Source organism: Tamandua tetradactyla, chromosome 21 (genome assembly GCF_023851605.1).
Source record: "Tamandua tetradactyla isolate mTamTet1 chromosome 21, mTamTet1.pri, whole genome shotgun sequence".
Taxonomy (NCBI): Eukaryota; Metazoa; Chordata; class Mammalia; order Pilosa; family Myrmecophagidae; genus Tamandua; species Tamandua tetradactyla.
The window spans coordinates 59,504,551-59,532,215 of NC_135347.1; the positions used below are offsets into that span (position 1 = coordinate 59,504,551).

Sequence of the window (27,665 nt, forward strand, 5' to 3'; positions counted from 1 at the left end):
GACTGTTGTCTAGTGAGAAATAATTTAAAATATCCAGAAATTCCGACATGGGATTTCACTACTTAGAAAACCAAATGACTAACAACACTACTGGAAATGAAACTACAGAGGTAATAAAAACTGGGGGGGGGGGGGGACAAAAGAAAGATGCTTAAAACTGAAATGAGGAACTTACTCATTGGATGGAGCTGATGGCTTTGCTTTTGTTAACTCTTCACCTAATTAAAAGATTAAATAATAAGAAAGAAAATCATATGAGTAATTATATATATATTTTTTTCTTGCATGGGCAGGCATCGGGAATCAAACCTGGGTCTCTGGCATGGCAGGCAAGGAGTAATACAACATTTTAATGTAAACAGAAACACTGCACACACACCCTCAATACTATGAACAATAAAAATTATGGAACTGCGGATGCACAGGTGGCTCAGTGCTAGAATGCTAGCCTTCCATGCGGGAGACCCAGGTTCAACTCCCAGACTATACAACCCCCCCAAAAAAATTATGGATTGCTAATGTAAATATAATTTAAACAATTACAAATAAAAAAGTATATTTTTAACAAGTTTCCTAATAGCTGAAGAATATTAAAATAGCTGAATTTCTGCTAAAATGATGTCTTCTAACATCTCTGGTAAGAAACTATTTACGTCAACTAAACTAGGATATATGTTAAAATAAAATTGCTATTTTATGTTAAAGAGAGAAAATATGAGCTGCAACCTAAAACTCAGAAGAAATGTTTAAATATTTATGTAAATTTGACTCAAGGATATTTATTAATATGAACCATGAAAGCATTCTTCAAGTTCTAAGAATAATATTAGTGATTATTATACAGACCAAAAGTAGCTGTTAAATCTTAAAGGAAGAACCATCTTTATAAACTAAAAATTTTCTAACAACCTAAAGCAACAGTCTCTATACAACTGTCTTTGGTTCTGTTTCCTTTTACATCTGTAACGTGAATTATTTTATAAGCAACTGATAAACAGGGGAACGGGATCAGTAATGTGAAAAGCACGTTGGTTCAGAAGCAATTGTTCCTGCACCATGATGTTTTAACATCACCAGTGCAATGTACACCAAAATGAAGTTAACTGCCTAAGACTACACAAAACATCCATACTATACGTGATACCCATTCATACCACATTCTTCCTTTTGGCACAATTTGGCCATCTGTTCTGCTTCAAAGCGCTTGTGGAACGCTGTTCTTCTTCATCTTAGTAATAATCTCCTTAATCTTCATGTTCTTCACATATCTTACTATCAAGCTACATTTACCATTTCTTTTTTAAAGGTAAAATTCTCCTTCTATTGGGTAGTTTACATTAATTTAATAGGTCTTTTAAATTGCATTAGCTTTTTTAAGATGGATGTTAGTTTTTGTCGTGCTCTGTTTACAAAGCTGCATACCTTTTGAGGAGGCTGCTTCAACCCTATTTTTCCCATAAGCCTTGTTATTTTTAATGCATGGTCCTGCAGAAGTTTATTAACATCCCTAAATTTTTTAGCATAAAAAATTATGCTTACTTATGCTAAAGTAAGTTTTTTAACTTACTCTATTAAAAAAGTATACACGAAAAATTTCAATTGTGATACGACTTAAAAACGAGTCAAGTTAAAGAGAGTATTCACCTTATAAACACTTTCCAGCTCACGAGGCATAGTTATGCCAAATAGTTTAACATTTTTAATCAGAAGTTACTATTCAACTTTGTTAATTTCTGAAAAATGTAGCCATGTAAAAGCTTAAGACATGTCTTTAATGTTAAAAAAATAACAGAGATACATTGTCTTCTGTTTAAAATACGCATCCTTCTATTCGGTCTTTAAGACCCATAAGACCGTTTATTTCTATAGCTTCATAGGGCTGAAAGATTATCAAACTGCATGATAAGTTTAATTTACATAAAATAGCCAATTTAAATGTCAAACTTACTAGACAAATTCTGATTCATCAGCACCTGAAACAGAAGTGTAAGAATTGTTATTCAACAAATAATTTTCTTTAGTAATGAAAAAGTTGGCAAATAATATGTTAATACTGAGATAGATAAAATCTACATCTAAATAAATACAACTAATTTCAGTTATTTTTAGTATATCTGCTCAAGCATGATCAGCATTTATGTAAAAAGACATAAAGAAAAAACTTTTGAACAGTTGTTTTATAGGTAAAGAAATAATAATACATGTACCTTTAATACCCAATAAAATGTTTTAAAATATTAATATCTATAGCAGGATACAGTGACTCACTAATTTAAATAATTTAACAGAAGCATTTAGAAAGTCAATGTTCAAATATTAAACTGTCTTTTTTTTTAAGTCAGTAGGTAAAAATATGAAATCTTGCACTTACTGGGCTATGTCTCTAGTAGTACATGGAGGAAAAAAGAAAGAAAGAGTGTTCAGTTTAGAATTTAAAATACAGTATTTTCTTGCTCTAATAAGTTCTCTATTCCCAAATCTATCATTATTGGTGGGGGGTGTGGGACTTATGCTAGATAAGCACACTGGGCAACAAAGGATTTTAAAAATCCTCTTTTCAAACCCCATATTAACTACTAAAATTTTTCTGATTATTACTTATTTTCTGAGACTCAAATCAGACATGTTCATTATTTTTTAAAAAGATCAGAAAGAGAAAAAAGAGCACAAAGGAGAAAAGTTCAAATCATCCATGCTCTCACTACCCAGAGATAAATGCTTAATTTTTTTGGTATATATTTCTCTAGGTTTTTAACTAGTTATGCACTTCCACAATAAAAATTTGTAATAGCTTCACAACTTCCTATTTCATATATATACAACATAATTTAGGCAGCTCCCTTTATAATCCAACATTAATCTTAATGTTAAAATAGTAGTGGCACAATAAAACCTCACTCTGGAAATTTTTTTCTGGAGGAAAAAATATTATAAAATTAAAAATTCTAAAGTACATGACTGGAATAAAACACTTTTCCAAACAAATGTATGGACTATTTAAACTATATAATAATTAAATAACATGAAATAGTGAGAACTTTTATTCTCCATTATCAAGGAGAATATGATTTTGTATACAACTGTCATTCTAAGACATGCTTTTTTTCCCCCATTGTTTAGCATTTCTGGACCTAAGGATATGTCAGCATCAGTGGAAAGACTGATCATGGTAATATTATTTTTCTCCTCAAAACCTAAATATGGAGAATTGAGGAGCTGACCACTATCACTAAGAATCCTTATATTTTTCTTTCCTTTTATGAAGAATCAGGAAAAGCAAATGTTGTAGTGACAGAAAAAAAAAAGCAAAGATATTAAATTAATGGATTAATTTTGGGGGGGGATTATCTGTTTCACAAAACATGGAAGAAAAACTTTAAAAGTACATGAGGAGGGCAGGCCAAGTGGCTCAGCAGGCAGAGTTCTCGCCTGCCATGCCAGAGACCTGGGTTCAATTCCCGATGCTTGCCCATGCAAAAGAAAAAAAAAGTACATGAAAGGATTTACACTGCCACTTCACAAAATTTTGCCTGAGAAGTAAAAGCACTGTTTATAAAATGAAACAAATAGCAGAAATAGTGAATTTTCTAGACTTTTGCTATATTGCAAAATACTTTCAATAGCAAGCAAAACCAAGCCAATCCTACAAGCCCATTTGCCTGTATAAAAATTATAAACTAAACATTTCCTCATCCAATGTGTTCAATAATCCATATACAAAGAGGTTAAAAAAAAAAAAGACTTCTATATAACAAATACAAACTTCCTCATTTTCTAACTTACGGATATTGCTGGGGAGAGTGTTATATTCCCTACAGATACTTTTAATTCATCCAAAGAAGCCATTGTGTGATGTGAGTTATTTGGATGCACAGGTTTGATTTCTATCCGGTACTTCTTTGGTTCTTCCTCTTCAGAGTCAGAATCACTAGATGAGTAGAAATGGTTCTCTTTGGTATGTGAGTATCAGTTAAAGAATTTAATTTTTAAATTGTCTCAGCAAAACTAGTTTTTCATACTTTTTAAAAAAAAAAGAACAAAAAACTTAAGAAATAAGATGAACCTTACAGAAATACTTTTAGTTATTAAAAACACGTCAAATGAAGACTGTGGAATCATAGTTCATTAGAATTCACTAAAATCTTGAGGCTTCAGATAAGTAATAGATTACTTTGCTATAATTATCTACTTATATGCCAACACAAATCCTAAGAATATCCGGATGATGAAAGGATATCATTCTGATTTACTTCTGGTTTAATACTATAGCCTTCTTCATCTACATCAGGAATGTTCTAGGAAAAAGAGTAAAGAGTTACGGTAATGACAACTGCAATGTACAAAATATTAAAGACTAGCAAAAGAGCCTAACTATTATATTACATGAGAATGAAATCATTCCTCAAATATCAAAAGATTAGTAACATTATTAACACTGTGGGAAAATTCTGTTTTTATAGTTAATTAGCTCCGAATCACACAGTATGCTTCAGATGTGTGAAAAAGGGAAGCACTGCAAAATGAAACAGAATAAACATAATTTCAGGCCAAGAAATCTCCAAGGTCAAAACCAATTTAAACAGCTCAAAATTTATAGTTTCTATTCTGAATCAGGAAGAGTAAGTGACGCTAAAAAAAAAAAAGTACTATCGAGTTACATTTGCTTTCTATAAATCAACCGAGAACTATTCCCCATACTGTAAGAGGCCCTACGGAAACGTAACATCCAGTTACTCCCTTTAAGCTACTGATGATGTGGGCGAGCTGATCTTGGCACTGGACACCGATGGCTGTGAGCATCCACAGAAGAAGACAACTAGACAATATGCGCCTCCTAAGGGAAGTAGCCTTGATAAACAAAACAAACAAGCAAAAACCAAAAATTGTTAGCCTAAGTCTAATCAAGTCTCTAGATCCAAATATCAATTTACAGAATATGAAGTAGAATACAAGAAATACACTCTGGGAACACAATCAACAAAGCCCAGACTGAAAGGAACTACAAAACAAAGCACTGGTCTCTTCAACAAATAAATAGAAAGCTAAAGAGAGAGAGAGGAAAGGAAGAACATAATCGATTAAAAGATATATAAACAATTTCAAAGTATAAAAAATATCATGATAGGAGATAATGAGAAATTTGAACACTGAATGGATATTTGAAAATACAATGGAATTACTGTTTATTATTTTTTGGTATGACATGATATGGTGATTATGCTTTAGAGATATATAATGAAGTATATGCAGATGAAGTTACAGTATTCCGGAATTTGGGCAGGGAAAGTGGATGGGCAGGATTAGATATGGGGGTAAGTTTTGTGGCTACTTATTGGATACGTGGTGGATTATGATAACATTTTGTGTACTTTTGTTTATGTTCAAAATTCTCCATAATAAAAAGTTAAGTAATCTATTTTGGAAATCAAAACTATATAAAATAACAGAAGTTGTTATAGATTATGACTCAGAATAAAGGTATTTAAAAAGCATTTTAACTATTTCAAAAAGGGTTTTTCTGTCTACACCATAAAATTCCCATAGGTGGAAGGAAGCGGAAATGGTACGACAAATGAGGGGAAATAACGTAAAAAAAATACATAAAGAGGAACAAATATTTAGTTCAGGTGCTCAGGAAAGGAAACACTCCTCTGAGTATGCTTTTTTATATAGTTTTAACTTTTAGAAGCAAGTTAAAGGAAACTGGCCATAATTGAAAGCAGATGAGGAGCAAATAAATATTATAGATACTGTGAGAAGTGAGAGGTGATATAGGAAAGCAAGGTCCTCTAAGAAAAAAGAAAGGATAGGATAAAACAAAGAGGGTACTTTAAAAAGAATCCCCTGTTCCTCAGGAATTAGGGGGAAAAAAAAACCAGAAGGAAAAGAATAGGTATTTGTGTAGAAATGCTAGTGGATGTGTGGATAAACAAATTTTCACCCAAATCTTATAAGGTGAAGAAGTAAAAGTGAAAGAATATTTAAGTGCAGTTGGGGGAGGGGTGGCAGGTGAAGGGAGAAGACTAACAGTCTAAGGAAATGGAAACTGACTGGAATACTAGAATACTGAACATACAGTTCACAAGAGCATCAATATGAGATGGAAATAAAAAGACTACCAAGACAATTAAAACTTTACTAAGATACTATTTCTTACCCAAAAAACTAGCAAAAAATCAAAATCTTGAAAATATAACTCTGCTAGTTAGACTGCGGGGAAACATACTCACACTTGCTGGTGTAAGTACAAAATGGTACAATTAATGGAGAGAAATTTGACAATATCAAACAAATTGCATATGTATTTATCCTTTTACTCAAGGATTCTGCATCTGTGAATTTACCCCAATGATGTGAAAATACTATGCACAGGGTTATTCATTAAAGATTATTTGTAATCTTTGGAAAGAAACTAAATGTCCAAATATAGTTGAGTAAGATATAGTACATACAGAACTGATATGGAGTAATTTCTAGGAAATACTCTTAAGCGAAAAAGGTCAAGTAAAATAGAGCATATATTATATGATGCCTTTTAAGTAAGAAAGAAGGGAAATAAGAAAACATACATATAACTGCTTAGGTTTAAGAAAAAAACACTGATAGAATAACCAGAACACATGCAGACCGTTACCTAGCATGGAGGCAGAGAGGGCGGAAGGAAAACAGGAAGGAGGAACACTCCTCTGAGCATGCTTTTTTATATAGTTTTAACTTTGAGAAGCATGTTAATGTTTTGCACATTCAGAAAATAAAATTAAATCAATGACAACGGGAAGGGAGAATCTAAAACTGAAAGCAAATGGAAACAAATGAACCAAATTATATTTTAAACAAACATTGTAACTACATTGAAAGTGAAATAAAAAGAGAGAACTAATCCAAGTAATTTATGAACACAATAATAACTAAATATTCTGGTCTTTTAATAATAACTAAAAGGGAAAGAATTCCAAACAAATCCTGAACTTTTTTAGTAGGCTTATTTATTTATTTTTGTAGTGGTATATATTTTATAGGGTTGAGCAAATAAGTAAAATTCTGTTCTCACCAAGGAAGAAAGTGACTTATAAATATGGAATACAGGAAAGCAAGAAAGAACCCTTGGGGATAGACTGGAATTGAGAGTATTGGATACGAACTCATATTTTCTAAAATACGTACATATACATATAGATGCACATATATATACATGTACATATACACACAGATGTATGTATATATGCATGTTTCCTAGCTCTGTGAGCAGAAAGAGCCAAGGAGTGATACTCAGTAGTAACAAATACACCACGGTCTCTCCATTTTGGTCTCAAGTCTTCTCCACTAAATGGATCTAGGACTTCTCAGAGAAGGGGCTGTTTCCAGAGTTTTGGAAGAGTAAGTACAAGCACCTGGAGAATCCTGTCATGTCAAAAAATAAGAAACACTCAAAAAATGATGGGAATCAGAACTCACGGTGAAAACTAGCTGCATGCCCTTGAACAGCTCACGACATCCACTTTGCCACAGTTCTTTCATGAATGCTAATTATAAGAACCTACCTACTGTTTGGCTTTATATGCAAATGTATTCTATGTACTTCAGGTATATTAGTTTCCGAAAATTTCAAATGAAATGGTTCACATTTTTCAAATAAAACAGTTTACATTTTTCATATAGACTGTTCATGAAATGACTCCTCTTTTTAAAGCTAAATTGCTAAGAAATTTTATAAATGACCTTGATTACATGATTTAAACAGTTTCTTATTTACATATATATGATGTGAGCTGGAACAAGGCATTCTACATTTGACAACAGATCTAGCTTTTTCACATCTATACAATTGTTCTAGGCAGAGTTCTATAAATTTTGTCCGCCTGCTCCCTCTGTTTCCAGTTAGCAATCACTGTAGTGTATCTATCAAAGGACCTTAACTTTCAAAAAAAAAAAAAGAATGATGGAAGCTTGTCATAAGGAGAAAGAAGTCAGCCTGAAAGAGCTCCCATCAGCAAAATCAGGAACAACTAAACTAAAACACCAAAATAATTAAATACAGTAATGAATAACCACTGAATAAAAAAGGAATTCATGCGCCAAAATTGGTAATAAATAGATGGATAGGCAGATAAATAAATAGAAAACATACAAACAAACAAATGGAAGAGAAGGAGGACTCTTGTTATAGTAAAATGCCAAGTGCTGACTGGTATGTACAGGAAGTGCTGGAGTTGAAATCACCATTTTGCAATGATCACAGTAAAGAATGAATCAGGCAAGAATCAGCAATGGATGCTAAATCTTGGGAGAATTTCTTATAAGGATCAGGATATTTGCAAGGTCTTAAAATATCTCTCTTCAGACTGCTTATTAGTTGCAAAAGAAAAAATACAGTAATTATAGTGGGGATAAATCTAATAACACCTGGACCAGACGATCAAAATAAACATTACCAACGAGGGATGGACACTGCAACCCTCCAAATGTGATCTCCTTAGAGAGATACAAAACTTAAGAAATATTACAACCAATGATTCACTATCTGAATTTAATCATGAGGAAATCATCAGAAAAATACTATGAGGGATATTCTGTTTTTAAAAGGGGGGAAGAACGGTATTCTTTAAAAATGTCAATGTCAAAAAAGACAAAGGAAAATCGTGGAACTAGTCCAGATTAAAAGAGGGACATGACAACTAAACCTTACATGACCCTACATTTACTCTTGTACTGGAGGGGGGAAATGCCATCAAGGTCATCACTACGTTGACAAAATTGGAATACAGGTCATAGATCAGCTGGAAGTACTGGATTGATGCTATATTTGCTGAAGATGATTGCTACTGTGGTTAGGCAAGAGAATATTACTATCCTTAGGAAATAATACACTTAAGGATTTAGAGGTAAAGGATCATACTGTACATAATTTATGCTCAAATGAATCAGAAAGAAATATTATACACATACATAAACACATGTATATACATATATAAAGAAAACACAAATGTTAAAGCAAATGTGGCAAAAGTAAAGGGTACACCACATTCTATTTTATTCTTGCATTTTTTGTAAGTTAGACATTATTTCCAAATTAAAAATTTTTATATCAAGAAGAGAAATAAAAAAGAATGTCAAGGAATGAGAGTTATAATTGGGCAGCCAAAGTCCTTCTACTGGCTGGTTTGCTAGTCTTTCTCCAATCACTTTCTGAAGCTCAGCAGAGAGGCTGTAAAACATTACAGACTGAAAGGCAGGGACAGCGCAAAGGCCAAGGAGAACTGAGAACAGTATTTATACAGCTATGCGTTCCAGGCTGTGTAAACAGTCTAATGCAGCCAAAAGTCAGTTACAGGACTGGATTAAAGGCTAGAAGTAAAAAAAAGAAAAAAAAATTCTGATAGAGGGTAAAGAGCAGATTTCACAGATAAAAAGTTGACAAGTAATGTGTTATGACCTTAGAATTAGAGACTTTCTTTGAGGTCTACATAGTGCTTGTTAATATGCAAATAATACATAAAAATACTTGAACAACAAAGAAGCTTTTTCAAGCTTTATTTCTATTCCAAGAGCCCTACAAATTTACCAGATATTTTGTTTCTCACAGGTTCGATTTAGGATTTGATAACTGATGCTACTTTTAAATTTGTTTACAATGTACTATATAGTATGATTAATACTTATGTAATAATATAAAGTAATATTGAACTGCTTTTTACATGGTTGCATAAGCTGCTTTACGGCCCAACCTCTTAAAAATTACAACTATAAACTCTGGTCAAAATATCCAAACAAAACAAAACAAACCTATCTAAAGGTACTGGAGAGAGTAACTCAATGATGGCAGATTTTGGAGGGAAGCTGACCTTTGGAAGAAGGGTGAGTTTCCCATTTTTACAGATTCTAGCCTTAGAGAAGTTTGTAGCTGATAGAAACCTGAAGCCTTTCTAGCCTGAAGGATCAGGGGACAGAACTGAGGGCAACCACAGATGTTAGAAACTGAAGTGGTCTTCCCAGAAAGTAGGAATCCCAGATTCCACATATGTAAACTCTGCCCAAATCTCTAGCTGAGTTCTGAAACATGAATGCCCAGGACAGACTCCAAGCAACATTGCTAAGGTTAAAAGAATTAAAATGAGATTTGAGCTACAGATCAAGAAAGAGTTTGCAGTTTAAATCCAACTTAATTGTCTCATGAAAAAGTTAATACTTTTCAGAGGAATAAAATAGAAAACAAAGTGTTCACAACATGTATTCACAATGTCCAGATAAAGCCTAAAATTATTCCACATATGAAGAAAAGGCAATATATGACAAATTCTCAAAAAGGGAGGGTAAAAAAAAAAAGGAGTAATGTTTCAACTCTTCACTTGAGCTGGTAAAATCTCAATACTAGTAGAGTGGAACAAGTTACACACGCATAATACCTAGAACAACCCTTAAAAAGCTACATAAAGAAATATACTTAAAAAAACACTACAAAAAAGTTAAACAGAATTACAGTATGACAGTACTTCCAATTCTAGGTATATACCCAAAAGAACTGAAAATAAGGATTCAAATAGATTCTTGAACACTGATGTTCACAGTAGCATTCACAATAGCCAAAAGGTAGAAATCACCCAAGTGTCCACTGAGAGATGAATGGATAAACAAAATGTGGTACATCTTTACAATGGAATACTATTCAGCCATAAAAAAGGAATGAAGTTCCAATACATGCTACAAAATGGATAAACCCTGAAAACATACGCTGACTGAAAGAAGTCAGACACAGAAGGCCATATAATATATGATTCTCTTATAAGAAATATCTAGAGTAAGCAAATCCATAGAGACAGAAAGCAGATTAGGGGTTATCAGGCTGGGGATAGGTGGAACAGGGAGCTTAAAGTGTGCAGAGTTTCTGTTCAGGATGATGAAAAAGTTTTCATAACAGATGCTGTATTGATGGTAGCACAGCATTGTAAATGTAATTAATGCTACTGAATGTAAACTTAAAAATGGTTAAAAGGAAAAATTTTATGTTATATACACGCTACCAGGATTTTTTTTTAACTATATAAATCAAAATGGAGTTCTAAAAAAAGGTTAAAATAACTCACAGGAAGACAAGAAAAAAAAAAAAAGACGGAACAAACTGAAAACAAAAAGCAAAATAGCAAATTTGAGCGCTCACATAAAAATAATTACATTAAATTTAAATGGTCTAAATATACCAATTAAAAGACAAAGCTAAGCAGAGTGGATTAAAAAAACATGATTCAACTATACGCTATCTAAAAGAAATTCATTTCAAATATAATGTCATAGGCACGTTGAAAGTAAAAATGAAAAAGATGTAACGTGAAAACAACAATTTTTTAAAAGCAATAGTAACTATCCTAATATCAGATAAAGTAGATTTCAGACAGACAATTACCAGGGACAAAGAGGGACACTACGTCCACAAAAAAAACTTGTACACTATTTGTAATACAGCCCAAAACTGGAAAACAAAATATCCTAAAATATATGAATAACTAGACAAACTTTGGTACTTCCATACCATGAAATACTTCGCAACAATAAAAAGGAAAAACCTATTCATAGAACACAACAACCTGGATGAATTTCTAGAAAACTGTGCTGAGTAAAAAAAAAGTCATCTCAAAGGATTACTTACTGTATGATTCCACTTACATAATATTCTTGAAACGACAAAATTACAGTAATAGAGAAGAGGTTAGTAGTTGCCACAGGATAAAAAAGGGTGGGGCTTAGAGGGAAGTAGTTATGGTTATAAAAGGGCAACCAACAAGAAGGATCCTTGCAATGATGAAAACATTTTGTTCTTGACTGTGTTAATATCAGTTTCTAATTATGACACTGTACTATAATTCCGTGAGATATTACCACTGGGAGAAACTGGATGAAGGGTTCATGGGACTTCTTTATACTATCTTTGTAACTTCCTATAAATCCATAATTATTTCCAATTTTTTATAAAAAAGCAATTCTCAGTAATACCAGCTTTTCAATGCTACAAACTTGCTATTAATAAAAACTGTCACATTTCTGTTTACACCTTTGCCCAATTCAATCCATGGTTTCCATATAGGGCCCCACACTACTGAAACAAAGTACTAAATCAAAATCAGCAAAAAAAAAAAAAAAAGCAGTGCGGTGGCAATTTAAAGAAATATATTGGAATGGAGCTCAACTGTCAATGGACTCTATCTCTTTGTTATGAATGGAGAAATTTGGAGGGAAAAAAGGCAACTCACACTTTCCTGGTCAACCTTTGAAATATATGGTCCCTTGAAATAATTATTTTTTTAATTACACAGACCTTAAAAAAGGAACAAAAAGAGAATAATTTCCCTAAAACATAGCCTATTGAAAGTTTTTAAGTAATTAGTAAGACATATATGTCATGAATAAAAGAGAAAACAACAAAAATGAAAACTCCCCTTTTCGGCTGACCACTACTGTAATCTCTCTCCACGAAAGTGACCACAATTAAGTTTGCATAATTTATTCTAAAAATAGAAGATAACATATATACCACAAGTCTGTATTTATTTCTAAAATCTAAATATTTAAGAAATCATACTAACTTTTGTTTTGTGAGCTCTTTCCATATCAGAAGACAGAGATCAACCTAATTCTACATCTGACTAGTACCCATTTTGATGGAACCTTTGCTGTTTCTAGTTTTTGCTAATATAAACAATGCTAAAATAAACATCTTTCTCTTTTTCTATATATCTTGAAAAAGTTTTATGAGTATGGCCCTAACAACAAATTCCTAGGAGTGAAATTGCTTGATGAAAAAGAACATGAATTTTTAATTGGAGGAGATACTGCCAAATTATCCAGAAAAGAGACTGTACCAATTTACATTCCTACCAAAACTATGAGTGTATCAAATTTATAAATGCAGGCAAATATAGTAAGTGAAAATAAAATAGTGGCTCCATTCTACTTTGCATCAGAATGAGACTGCAATTTGGAGCAATATTCATTATGTTTATTGATAGTTTTAAATATTTTTTATGAAAATGGTTTGATTTTGTCTTTTGTCCTTTTCCTACTGAGTCCTTACTTTCCTTTTGCTCCTATTTATATAAAAATTTTATAAATGAAAATAATTAGCACCTTGTGAACATGTGTTGTAAATATGCTCTTCAGTTTGTCTTTGGTGAGTCCTGTTTTTTGGTGTATTTTTAAAAGTTAATTTTTCCCTTCCACACAAATTTATCAATTATTTCCTGACATTAGAATTTTGTGTACACTTCAAAAACCCTTTCCTAATTCCAGATAAATATTGACTAAAGTTCAAAACTGATAATACTAGTCAATGAGAGAATTAAAAACGCTTTATTTAAAAGGAGTATATATAAAATTAAACATGAAGCTAAAGAACTTTTAGTGTTGCAATCATCAAATACAATGCTACAAATAATTCAGAAATAAAAGGCATGATGAGTACTTAAAGCAAATGCCAAAAACATCTAGGGACATTTTCATTATTTAGTAAACCCAGGGTACCAAAATACACAAGTGGTAAGATAAATAAAATAATTCAAACACCCTGAGGTTTTAACCACAGAACTCATTAGAAGCTACTTCTTTACTTTCACTATAAATTTATTTACAAATCATAACTTCCTTAATTTAAAGTTGAAAATTTTAACAAAAGTACTAATTTTATTTTAGCTAAGTAACATAAAACATAGTGGTTCACAGAATATCTGTAGTTCTTTTTCTGTTACACCATTATGCCGTAAAAGATGAAAGTGTATCAGGCCAAAGCAAACAATAGTTATACAAGCAAGACAATAAGTAAAGGGGACAGATAGTTTGACCCTCTTATACTTATCAACATGACCAGTGTCTAACAATCAGTTTGAAAAATGTGTGTCTGTCTACCCAGTACTTCTAGCACTTGATAAATCTACTCTACCAATCTAACCACAGAGAATTCCATTTGATATCTTCTTGAATTGTATTAAAGAAATACAATTAAACAAGAAATATAAACAAAACTTCAATTTTTAAAACAAAACAAAAGGCACAGAAAATACAGACCATAGTTATTATTGCTAGTATACTGTCTAAAATGACAATCTCTTCAACGAAACTCAATTCAGGAATAGATAACATAGTATTTGTTTTCATTTTCTTTTTTTTTCTTAATATGGTAGTACTTTAATAGATCTGAGAATAAATTAGTAAAAACACCACATTTTAGAATGCAATATGCAGACTGAGCTCCAGCATGTTTCCCAAGAAAAAGCAATATAATATAGCACTACTCCAATTTTAAAGTAAAATGTCCACTTTTCAAAGGTAATGTTAGAAATACCTTCTCCTATATAATAGGAAACCATCTGGCAATATAAAGCCAAAACTGCAAGTTAAGAAAAATTTTAATATTAAATGTACAACAACATGGTAAGTATTTCTCTTTGAAAAGATTGGTAAACAACTATATCCATCTCTGCTGGGTTTCCCTAAAGAAAAAAGCTAATGTATTATATCAAAATAAATCTACTTACAAGTGAATCTGAATCAGGGCATTCCCTATTAAAACAAACAAAGTATTAGATATATTTAATTATTTAAAATGTTTGCTAATTATATTATTCACAAATTATTTACGTTGGTATTTAAATAAAACTTTCTTACTGAACTCTATATTTTGGGAAAACAAAACATGAAGATTAAAATTTATCAAGTTATTTAAATTTTTTTATACAAAAGCACTCCTATCTCCACAATATATGGCAAAATAAAACATACATAGCTTACAAATACTCTAAAAATTATTTTCAGAAATACTTTCCTTCCATGAACTTAGTCACGCACCATATTAACAAAATTGCCAGGATTTCTAGTGGCTTTTAATTTTTAAGTAGAAAAATTAAAAAAAAAAAAACTCAAAGAAGAAAATTTGGCTTAAAAAAAAAAGTCGATTTAAGTCAAAATCAGTGGATAAATTATTTTTAACACCGTAGACAAATTTAATTTTTATTGGTAAATAATGGTAAATGACATTTTAAATCAAATTTTAAAAATCTGTTTCATTTGAAGTATTTCTATAGCCTAATATATACGGAAGTCAAAACTGTATATGTTTTTTCCAAATATGTTAAATAAATAGACTTTGAGTTGGAATAATTTTCTAGTCTAATATAATATGTGGTTGAGAATAGGTATTTATCATTTAACTGATAAACACTGAGTATAGATATAAGCTAGTGAAAACTATTTTAAATGTAAAACTAAACCATACAGTTTACCAACCTTCTCAATTAAGCAGATAAAGATCCACAGATGCAAAATTAAGGTCAGTGAAACCATGAGAAATAAAGTTAGAAGAATTTCTATCTATCTATCTATCTAATCTATCTATCTATCTAATCTATCTATCTATCTATCTATCTATCTATCTATCTATCTATCTATCTATCTATCTATCTATCTATCTATCTATCTATCTATCTATCTATCTATCTATCTATCTATCTATCTATCCACTCCATAACAAATTTGCAAACAAAAATTGGAGTGCAGATATAAAAGACATTTGGGTCACTTACATGCTCTTTGGCCTGAGATAATTAATGCTATACATAATATCAGAAAGTGCCACTTTAATAACGGATTGAAAACATACTGGCATTAGGTACCTTAACAGCCAAATGAACAATAAAAAGCACTAAATTAATATATTGAGGCATTAAATAGATAATCTCTACCAACCCAAAAACTAAGCACAAACCAGAAAAATAAACAAATTGAAGTGCTTTGTGAAAGGAAGACAGGATGGAATAGACTGGAAAAATGAGAAAAAGAAGGAAATGACCACACTGATCTCAAATCAAACTGAGGCTCTGAAGACAGAGGGTAAATACAGAATTTATATATACTCACTTTAAAAAATCGCTTAAAACTGCAAATTTGAAATATAGCTTCCTTAACATACTGGTAGATGAGGAATATTAAATCAAAAGCATATGTATATGCATGAAGCATGATACTAATCATTTACTTACTGTGTGGTTCTAGATACTTTTTAAAGAGATGGTGAAAATCACAATATAAATTTCATAAAACATTATAAAATATTTTCTGTGAAAATGATAATTTATTGTAGGTAACCCCATTATATTATTTGAGCATGATATCTAAAGTTCATAGTTTATTTCTAAATCTAATCGTTTACCGCTTAAGAATTTTATTGCACATTCCAGTTGCTATCTGGTAAGCAGAGTAAAGTTTCTCCAAGTTGAATCAAATCAATGAAAAATTGAAAACTACATTTAAAAAAAAGCATATTATACACTGAGGAAATGCTCTACAAAAAATATATAATAATAAATTCAATCCCAGAGAATCAAATCACTTAAAATATAACACTTTTTAAAGATATAAAATTTTAATATAAAACTAAGTGTTAAAATTCCAAATAGTTTATTTAATGGCCTTCAGTCAGAACTCTTCCAGTATTTATGGCAAACATACATCTGTTTGGCTTCACAGTAGGCTATGTGAGACCCAGAAGGACAAGCTCTGAGCAAGATTCCTCTTTCACAATCACTGGCATTTCAAAAGCCTTCAGGGCTCAGATGTATGACAAGGGTTTCTGGCATTTCAAGCAAAGTGAATTTTAACATTTTTCTTGCCAGAAAGTACTAAAGAAAATGAATGAATTCTGCCCTAGTTTTCTCATTGGTATAAATATCTCAATATCTAAGTGGTTTAATGATCACATTAGGAAATGATTGATTACAAAACACTATTTTAAAAACATGGAATATTCAAAAATATTATTAGCTCCCTGAATCAACAAACAGTTGTAAAAGCCATACATTATAAAAATACTTTAATTTAAGGCTATCGCCCTTGACAGGAAAGTCACTAACACATGAGTTAGCTAAATTTTTAAAACTCACTTATAAAATCAAATGTTTGGACTTCAACATGTACATCCAATGTTATAAAAAGTAAACAGATTCTATTACCTTAGGAAAGCAACCTCTTCTCTTAAATGCTTAAGACATTTTTAGAAGAAATGGTGAATGTAGATATATACCACTTCGAAACTGGTCACAGTTTGTTAACCAAATAAAGATTCAGAAAATTAGAATGGGAGAAACTCAGATGACAAATAAAGGCAGGAAGCAACAACTCCCAAAGTACAAGTTGTTCTCTTATATCAAATATAAGAAGACCCACCAAAATAATACATCTCATCATAGTTCCACTGATTATGCTAGAGAAGCTGGGAATTTAACTTTTAGCCAACGTTAGTGGATCAATAAATCACTCAAGACTTTTAATTAGCATATCTTCAGTCTAAACAGGTTGAGTAATTATTATATGGTTCCTTTAATTCTACTTTGAATTAAAGTTGATTAATCATAGCTCAATGAGTCCCAATTCTGGGTGCATATTAGGAGTCACATTGGCTATTTAAAACAGAACAAACCAAAACACTGTGCTGGGTCCTTACCCAGAGACTCTGATTTAACTGGTCTGAGGTGAGGCCTGGGCATAAGGTTTATGTATTTGAATTTCCCGTAAAACTTAAACATGTAGTCAACTTTGAAAACTCCGCTTAAATAATACTAGTTCAATTTCTTATATGCTAATTATATACTCTTCGTATACTAATTTCTTATTGTTTAAAAAAAGGCAAAATCAGATTTATAAATAGATCTAATACTACATCTAAAAGTGATGGACTAACGTAAAGAGTAAAACATATTACGGCTTTTTTCCTCTGTCACTTAGAACTTTCCATTTATGGATACATTTATCACTATGTTCTTATATTCTTAGAGTTGTCTAAAAGGCTTATCATCATATATTGTTAAACATGAATTTTCTTTTAGGCATTAGGATTTTGAAGAATTTTTAGTTTATTTACCGTCCTTCCGCGTAATTTATCAGAGTATGCACATATTTTATAAAAAACAAGAGTATCTAAAATTTCCAATTTCCAGATATTAAACATTTCTTCTGTGATATCTTAAAGTTTTAAAATAATTAATATGAAAAAATATTACGAACTAAAATCAAAGAACCAGCAAATGTATTTATTCAGAAAGTTGGTATTCTCACATTTTAGACATATAAATGTTATTTCCAAAAGAAGTTTTTGTTTCAAATTCAAAACAATAGTCTTATTCCTAATCACCTATGAAAATGAAAAACATTTCGCCAGCATTTAAATACTTACACAGACTCTGCATCTTTCTCTTTTTTAATTATCCCTGGCAAAGCAAAAGTCTTCCTTTTCCTTGGCTTTATACCTTTAAAATAAATATACATTGTTACAGAAGCATCAACTGTGCCTGATGAATATATTAAACTTATAAATACATCTTGTATCTTGATAAGAAATTTGGTTATAACCAGTGATGCTAAATTTGGATGAATGGACATTAAGAGTACTAACTGCTAAACCTTAATATTTAAATAAGTCATAGTCTGTTAACACTTTTCTTATGTTATTATAATATAGCCCATTATTCACTAACAGGCTATAAAACATTCACTTGATCACTGAAATTCTCTTTTTTTTCTCTTAAATATCCCCTAAATCACCTCAGGCAAACGTACTTAAGCACATATCTTAAAACTTCAAAGAAAACATACCATTATCATATTAGATGTTGCCATAAAGTATAATTCAAGTTATAGTCCCAATCTAGAAGTTTACGATATATAAACGTGTTGTTTTAAATTAAAAGATGACACAACGGACCCAATTAGAATATAACATGGAAAGCTTATAACACAGCATTTTTGTGCCAATATGTAATCTCTAATATAAACACTGTTATAAATGGGTCCTGCCACAGTTACTGAGGAGCAAATATAATCTTTGATTTTCCTAATACAGCAGCAATTATCCTCTCATTACATGATGAATTATTTTTTAAAGGTTGGTAATGTTATTAACTGTTGATGGAACACAGCACTCAAAGCTGAGCTGCTTACACTTTCAATATGAACAGTTCAAGACCTCAAGTCGGAGCCCAGGGCGAGTTACTTTCACTGAGGATGTGGCGCACCTTCATAAAAAGCCAAAGTCTGACAAGGAGACAAGACTAGCAAATGCAACAGCTGGAAAGACAGACAGGAAACACTTCGTGAGGAATAAAACCAAAATGAATCAAATTCCTTGTTCACAAATGAAGAGAAGAAAAAATAGAAGAACTTTATGATGAGGAGGTATAGTCAGAATCTCCAGTCAAAAATAAACGTTCCTAGAACTTCCAGGAGATGGCCGACTCGAGCAGCTCGAGCTCAGCCCTGCTCCAGGGAAAAGTGAGAGAAGGGACAGGAGGGCCACTCAGGCGGAAATTTGGGAGCGTGGCTGCCCTGGTTGCAGAGGCTGAGGAATTGAGAGGCAGAAAGCTGGAGCCCGGTGCAGAGGCGCGGAGCCCGGGAGAGTGCAGGGACCGGAGGTGGGAACTAGGAAGAAAGCCAGGCCGTGTTCCTTGGTGCGCTACCAGTGACTCACCCCACACCCCACTTACCTGAACCCCATCACCCGCTCCCATTCCCCGTACTCCAGGCGCCCCCACCCCACCAGCCCCCAGGGCATGTACCTACACCTCCTACTCCCACCCCAAGGGCAGCCAGGCCCACCTCTCCTGCACCCCTCCCGAGCACCACCTCCCCTCCCTGTTCCCTGCAGGCTGTTGCCAGCACATAAAGGCTGTAGGCACTGACCTCCATACCTAGGCTATCCCCGCCCCCACCAAGAGAGTCGCACAGCTTCACCCCACCCTCCCCGAGCTCAGCACATCCCTTTACCGCTCTCCCAGGCTTACACATGCTCATAGGCCCCCAATCACGTCACTCAGCTCTGGGAACCGCACTTTACAGCGGTCCTAGAACCGTGCATGCACACAGCCCTCAGCCTCACTTCCCAGCTCTGACAAAGTGCTGAGCTGCGCAGCTGGGTCATATCTGCCCCCAACCATGAAGGCATAATGCTGACCTGCTGCCACAGCTCTACACATATACAAAATGGGCCCTGTGCCTTAGACCAGCACACACCAGAGTTATAACCCCCAGGCTGGTACACCCACAAAGGTACATCCTCCCCAGCCGATGGGCGCCCACGTTCACAAGCATCAGTGTAACATCCCCAACCAGCACCCACACCTGCCCTGAAACAAATCACTGTACTGAGGGCTCCACCCTGTGCCCAGCTCCCTGCTGCACAGCCATACCGCAAACACAAGGTCTTAGACCACTGAATGAAATCAACTCCCAGAGCAAATCAATCAAGGTATTTACAATAGACGAAGACAGCAGATCACTAAGCATATCACAATGCAGACAGATATAGCCCTGCCTAATGACCAACTAAAACACCAGAGGAGACACAGACGTTACAACAACTAATCAAAGATCTTCATACAACTCTGTTCATAAAATAAGTAGGATAGCAAACGACATAAAGGAGATCAAGAAGACTTCAGAAGAGCACAAAGAGGAATTTGAAAGAACAGAAAAACAGTGGAAATCACAGAGATTACAGACTGTCTTGATCAAATAAAAAACATACTAGAGGCACACAATACCAGATGTGAAGAGACAGAAGAAAGAATAAGTGATACAGAGGACAGGATAATCGATGTCGAAGACTTAAAGCAGTAAATGGCAAAAAAAAAAAAAAAAAAAAGGAAAAAATTGAATGGGATTTCAGGGAAATGACAGGCAAAACAAAGTATGCAAATATAAGAATCATTGGTGGCCCAGAAGGAGAAGAGAGGAGTAAAGGGCTAGGAAGAACAGGTCAGAATATAATGGGGCAAAAATTCCCAACTCTCATAAAGGACATAAATATGCAAGTCAAATAAGCCCAAAGAACTTCAAACAGAATAAATCCAAATAGGCCTTCCTCAAGGCACATAATAATCAGTCTGCCAAATGTTGAAGAGAAGCAGAAAATCCGGAAAGTGTAAGAGAAAAACAATCTACTACATACAGGGGAAATCAAATAAAACTGACTTCAGACTACTTATCTAGCACTCAGGAGGCAAAAAGGCAGTGGTATGATATATTCAAGATCCTGAAAGAGAAAGACTTCCAGCCAAGAATTCTGTCCCCAGCCAAACTGTCCTTCAAAACTGAGGGTGAGATTAAAGTTTTCACAGTCAAAGAAGTCCTCAAAGAATATGTCAACAAGAGACCAGCCCTACAAGAAACACTACAAGGAGTTCTGCTGCTGAAAAAAAAAGAGACAGGAGTGGGAGGTCTGAAGGAGGGCACAGAATTGAAGAGTACCACAAAGGGTAATTCAAATAATGCAAAGAGAAAGAGGGAAAAGAATACATAGATCTGACAAATAAAATAAAAAAGAGAAGATGGTGGAATCAAGAAAACGTCTTTTCAGTAATAATTTTGAATGCTAATGGATGAAACTTACCAATTAAAAGATACAGACTGGCAGAATGGATTAAGAAACACAATCCAGCTATATGTTGTTACAAGAGACTCATCTTAGACACAAGGATACAAATAGACTGAAAGTGAAAGGATGGAGAAAGATTACCCATACAAGCTGTAAACTAAAGAAAGGAGTGGCTATACTAATATCAGACAAAAAAAGACTTTTAATATAAAGACATCATAAAAGACAAAGAAGGACACTATATACTAATTAAAGGGTCAATTCACCAAGAAGATATAACAATCATAAACGCTTATGCTCCTAATCAAGAAGCTCCAAAGTACATGAGACAGACATTGGCAAAACTAAAGGGAGCAATAGATGTTTGTATGCGACTTCAATACACCACTCTCCTCTAAAGACAAAACAACCAGACAGAAGATCAACAAGGAAATAGAGAAGTTAAATAACTTGATAAATGAATTAGACCTAACAGACACATATAGGTCATTATACCCCAAAGCACAAGGATATACATTCTGAGCTAGTACTCATGAAACATTCTCCAGGATAGATCATATGCTAGGGCACAACACAGGTCTTCATAAATTTAAAAACATTCAAATTATTTAAAACACCTCTGGGGTGGGCCACGGTGGCTCAGCAGGTAGGAATGCTTGCCTGCGATGCCAGAGGACCCGGGTTCGTTTCCCGGTGACTGCCCATGTAAAAAAAAAACACCTTCTCTGATCATAATGGGATGAAACTGGATCTGACTAACCACCAAAGAATGAGAACTTCTGCAAATATATGGGGATTAAATAACTCACTCTTAAACAACCAGAGAGTCAAAGAAGAAATTGGTACAGATATCAGTAGCTATCTGGAAATGAATGAAAATGAGAATACAACTTATCAGAACTTATGGGATATGGCAAAGGCTGTGCTGAGAGGGGAATTTACTGCCCTAAAATGCCTATACTAAAAAAGAAGAAACAGCAAAAATTGAGGACTTAACAGCACACCTGGAGGAACTTGAGAAAGAACAGTAAACTAACCCCAAAGCAAATAGGAGAAGAGAAATAAGTTTAAAGCAGAGATAAATGAATGGGAGAACAAAAGAATAACAGAAAGAATCAATAAAGCTAAAAGCTGGTTCTTTGAGAAAATCAATAAAATTGATGGGCCATTAGCAAGACTGACAAAAAACAGATGAGAGAGGATGTAAATAAACAAAATCAGAAATGAGAAGGGGTGTGTTACCACAGACCCTGAAGAAATAAAAGAAATCATAAGAGGATGCTATGAACAACTATATGCCAACAAACTAGACAACACCGATGGAAAGGGCAAATTGCTGGAGACACACAAACAAGCTACACTGATCCAGGAAGTAATAGAGGGTCTCAACAAACCAATCACAAGTAAAGAGATTCAATCAGTCATCAAAAATCTTCCTACGAAGAAAAGCCCAGGGCCAGGTGACTTCACAGGGGAATTTTTTCAAGCATTCCAGAAAGAACTAATACCAATCCTGCTCAAACTTTTCAAAAAAACTGAGGAAAAAGGAACTCCACCTAACTCATTTTATGAAGCAAATATCATTTTAATACCAAAACCGGGTAAAGATGCTATAAGAAAGGAAAACTACAGGCCAATCTCCCTAACGAACATAGATGTAAAAATTCTCAATAACATATTAGCAAATCGAATCCAACAGCACATTGAAAGAATTATACACCATGACCAAGTGGGGTTTATGCCGAGAATGCAAGGATGGTTCAACACAAGAAAATCAATTAATGTAATACAGCACATTAACAAATCAAAAGGGAAAATCACATGATCATCCTGACTGATGCTGAAAAAGCATTCGACAAAATTCAGCATCCTTTTCTGATAAAAAACACTCCAAAAGATAGGAATCAAAGTAAACTATCTCAGTATGATAAAGGGAATATATGTGTTCTAGTTGGCTAGCTGCCGGAATGCATCACACCAGAAACAGATTGGCTTTTAATAAAAGGGGATTTATTTTGTCAGTTCTTCAGAGGAAAGGCAGCTAACTTTCCATTGAGGTTCTTTCTTACGTGGAAGGCACAGGATAGTTTCTGCTGGTCTTCTCTCCAGGCCCCTGGGTTCCAACAACTTTCCCCGGGGTGACTTCTTTCTGCATCTCCAAAGGCCTGGGCTGAGCTGCGAGTGCTGAGATGAGGAAGGCCAAGCTGCTTAGCTGTGCTACATTGCAATTTCTCATTTAAGCACCAGCCAATTAAGTCAAACGTCACTCATTGCAGCAAGACACGCCTCCTAGCTGACTGCAGATGTAATTAGCAACAGATGAGGTTCACATACCATTGGCTTATGTCTGCAGCAACAAAACTAGGTATGCTCACCTGGCCAAGTTGACAACTGACTCTAACTAACACAATATGGAAAACCGACAGTACTCAATTGAGTAAGACTGTAAGCTTTCTCCCTAAGATCAGGTACAAGACAAGGATACCAACTGTCACCACTATTATTCAACCTTGTGCTAGAAGTTCTAGCTAAAGCAATGAGGCAGGACAAAGAAATAAAAGGCATCCAAATTGGAAAGAAAGAAGTAAAATTCTCATTATTTGTATATGATATGATACTATGCTTAGAAGATCCTGAGAAATCTACAGCAAAGCTACTTGCGCTAATAAATCTAGGAAGGTGGCAGGATATAAAATGAATGTGCAAAAATCAGTAACATCTCCAAACACAAGCAATGACCTAGCTGAGGAGTCAGTTAACGAATAGCACATAAAAGAATCAAGTACTTAGGAAAGAAATTAACTAGGGAGGTAAAGGACTTGTACACAGAAAACTACGTAACATGGCTAAAAGAAATCAAAGGAGATCTCAATAGGTGGGAAGACATTCCCTGCTCATGGAGAGGAAGGCTAAATATAGTTAAGATGTCAATTCTCCTCAAATTGATCTACGGATTCAAAACAGTACCAACCAAAATTTTAGCAACCTACTTTGAAGATTTGGAAAAACTATCTACCAAATTCATCTGGGAGGGAAAGAGAGCCTGAATAGCTAAAAGCATCCTAAAAAACAAGAATGAAGTGGGAGGATTAACACTCCCTGACTTTAAAACCTATTATAAAGCCACAGTGGTCAAAACAGCATGGTATTGACACAAAGATAGAAGCACTGACCAATGGAATTGAATCTAGACTGTAGAAACAGACCACCAAATCTACAGTTAATAGATTTCTGACAAGGCCCCCAAATCCTCTGAACTAGGACAAAATAGTCTTTTCAATAATTGAGCATGGAAGAACTGGATATCAATAGCCAAGAGAATGAAAGAGGACCCTATCTCAAACCCTACACAAAAATTAACTCAAAGTGGATTAAACACTTAAACATAAGAACTAGCACCATAAGGTTTCTAGAAGAAAATGAAGGGAAATATCTTCAAGACCTAGTAATAGGAAGTAGCTTCCTAAACTTTACACCCAAAGCACAAACAACAAAAGAAAAAATAGATAAGTGGGAACTCAAAATCAAATGCTTCTGCACTTCAAAAGACTTTGTCAAAAAGGTGAACAGACAGCCAACTCAATAGGTGAAAATATTTGGAAATCAAGTATTTTTTATTTGATTTTTTCCAAATCAGACAAAGGTTTGATTTCCTGCATATACAAAGAAATCATACAACTCAACAACAAAAAAACAAACAACCCAATGATAAAATGGGCTAAAGATTTGAATAGACATTTTTCTGAAGAGCAAATACAGACGGCTCAAAAGCACATGAAGAGATGTTCATTTTACTGGCTATAAGGGAAATGAAGATTAAGACTACAATGAGATACCACCTCACACCTACAAGAATGGCTGCTATTAAACAAACAGGAAACTATAAATGTTGGAGAGGATGTGGAGAAACTGGGACACTTATGCACTGTTGGTGGGAGTATAAAGGTGCAGCCACTATGGAAGACTGGTCGTTCCTTAGGAAACTAAATATGGAACTGCCCTATGACCCAGCAATAGCACTACCTGGTAGAGAAGCTGAAAGCAATGACACAAACAGATATCTGCACATTGATGTTCACAGTAGCATTATTCACAATCGCCAAAAGATGGAAACAAACCAAATGCCTATCAAGAGGCAAGCTGATCAACAAAATGTGGTATATACATACGATCGGACTATTATGCAGCAGTACGATAAAATGATGTCCTGAAACATATGAAAAGATGGATGAGCCTTGAGCCTCACATATTGCTGAGTGAAGTTAAGCAGACACAAAAAGATACTGTATGATTCCACTTTTATGACCACATAAAGGTATAATCAGGGGCTTATAATACAGAATATAGGGGACTTAGAGAAACATAGAAGCTAGAGATGGGTGAACCGTTAGCTAATGAGTTTGAACTCTAATGTAAGGGAACAGACAGAAGTGAAGGTGGTTCTCTAGTGGATCGGTAAGTAACATTACTATATTGAAGACGAACAAGATTGAAAGGGGTTGTATAGACCTACGTGTACCATAGATTAACATCAGAAATATGAATTAGTTCTCCCAAGAATTACTGCAAAGATAAGATTCTCATACAAAGACTGTTTAAGTCCAGGGTACAGGAGAAAAAAATTAGCAAGTTCCTACTGTGTGACAATGGATAAAAGTGAATGAGCCATAACCCCCTTCACTCAAGGCACTCACAGCCTAGTGGGAGGCAGTGTGCATATGTTTGTTTACAGTACAATGAAAATAGTTCTCTAATAGAGGCAAATTATGAAGCCACAGTGGTCAAAACAGCATGGTATTGGCATAAAGATAGATATACCGACCAATGGAATCGAATAGAGTGCTCAGATATAGACCCTCTCATCTATGGACATTTGATCTTTGATAAGGCAGTCAAGCCAATTCACCTGGGACAGAACAGTCTCTTCAATAAATGGTGCCTAGAGAACTGGATATCCATATGCAAAAGAATAAAAGAGGACCTGTATCTCACACCCTATACAAAAGTTAACTCAAAATGGATCAAAGATCTAAACATTAGGTCTAAGACCATAAAACGGTTAGAGGAAAATGTAGGGAGATATCTTATGAAACTTACAATTGGAGGCGGTTTTATGGACCTTAAACCTAAAGCAAGAGCACTGAAGAAGGAAATAAATAAATGGGAGCTCCTCAAAATTAAACACTTTTGCACATCAAAGAACTTCATCAAGAAAGTAGAAAGACAGCCTACACAATGGGAGACAATATTTGGAAACGATATATCAGATAAAGGTCTAGTATCCAGAATTTATAAAGAGATTGTTCAACTCAACAACAAAAAGACAGCCAACCCAATTACAAAATGGGAAAAAGACTTGAACAGACACCTCTCAGAAGAGGAAATACAAATGGCCAAAAGGCACATGAAGAGATGCTCAATGTCCCTGGCCATTAGAGAAATGCAAATCAAAACCACAATGAGATATCATCTCACACCCATCAGAATGGCCATTATCAACAAAACAAAAAATGACAAGTGCTGGCGAGGATGCGGAGAAAGAGGCACACTTATCCACTGTTGGTGGGAATGTCAAATGGTGCAACCACTGTGGAAGGCAGTTTGGCGGTTCCTCAAAAAACTGAATATAGAATTGCCATACGACCCAGCAATACCATTGCTAGGTTCTACTCAAAGGACTTAAGGGCAAAGACACAAACGGACATTTGCACACCAATGTTTATAGCAGCATTATTTACAATTGCAAAGAGATGGAAATAGCCAAAATGTCCATCAACAGACGAGTGGCTAAACAAACTGTGGTATATACATACGATGGAATATAATGCAGCTTTAAGACAGAATAAACTTATGAAGCATGTAATAATATGGATGGACCTAGAGAACATTATGCTGAGTGAGACTAGCCAAAAACTAAAGGGCAAATACTGTATGGTCCCACTGATGTGAATTGTCGACATTAGAGAAAAAACTTGGAATATGTCATTGGTAACAGAGACCATCAGGAGTTAGAAACAGGGTAAGATAATGGGTAATTGGAGCTGAAGGGATACAGACTGTGCAACAGGACTAGATACAAAAACTCAAAAATGGACAGCACAATACTACCTAATTGTAATATAATTATGTTAAAACACTGAATGAAGCTGCATCTGTGCTATAGATTTTTTTGTTTGTTTGTTTGTTTATATATATTTTTTGTATTTTTTATTTTTATTTTTTCTCTATATTATCATTTTATTTCTTTTTCTGTTGTCTTGCT

General features: G+C 34.0%; 1 protein-coding gene across 7 annotated transcripts in view; it reads right to left on the reverse strand.

Annotated features, from left to right (window-relative positions):
- The window catches only part of FCHO2 (FCH and mu domain containing endocytic adaptor 2), a 206,126-nt gene that overhangs the window by 82,344 nt on the left and 96,117 nt on the right, over nt 1-27,665 (reverse strand). For 6 of the 7 annotated variants that reach the window (XM_077139486.1, XM_077139484.1, XM_077139482.1 and 3 more), the window contains exons 10-16: nt 18,209-18,281; nt 14,520-14,544; nt 4,235-4,295; nt 3,784-3,956; nt 2,372-2,383; nt 1,949-1,973; nt 176-218 (exon numbers count right to left, since the gene is read on the reverse strand). In XM_077139486.1, the coding sequence (XP_076995601.1) occupies nt 176-218; nt 1,949-1,973; nt 2,372-2,383; nt 3,784-3,956; nt 4,235-4,295; nt 14,520-14,544; nt 18,209-18,281 (412 nt within the window). The remainder of the gene's footprint in view (nt 1-175; nt 219-1,948; nt 1,974-2,371; nt 2,384-3,783; nt 3,957-4,234; nt 4,296-14,519; nt 14,545-18,208; nt 18,282-27,665) is intronic. The other variant, XM_077139481.1, reaches the window with a different exon arrangement.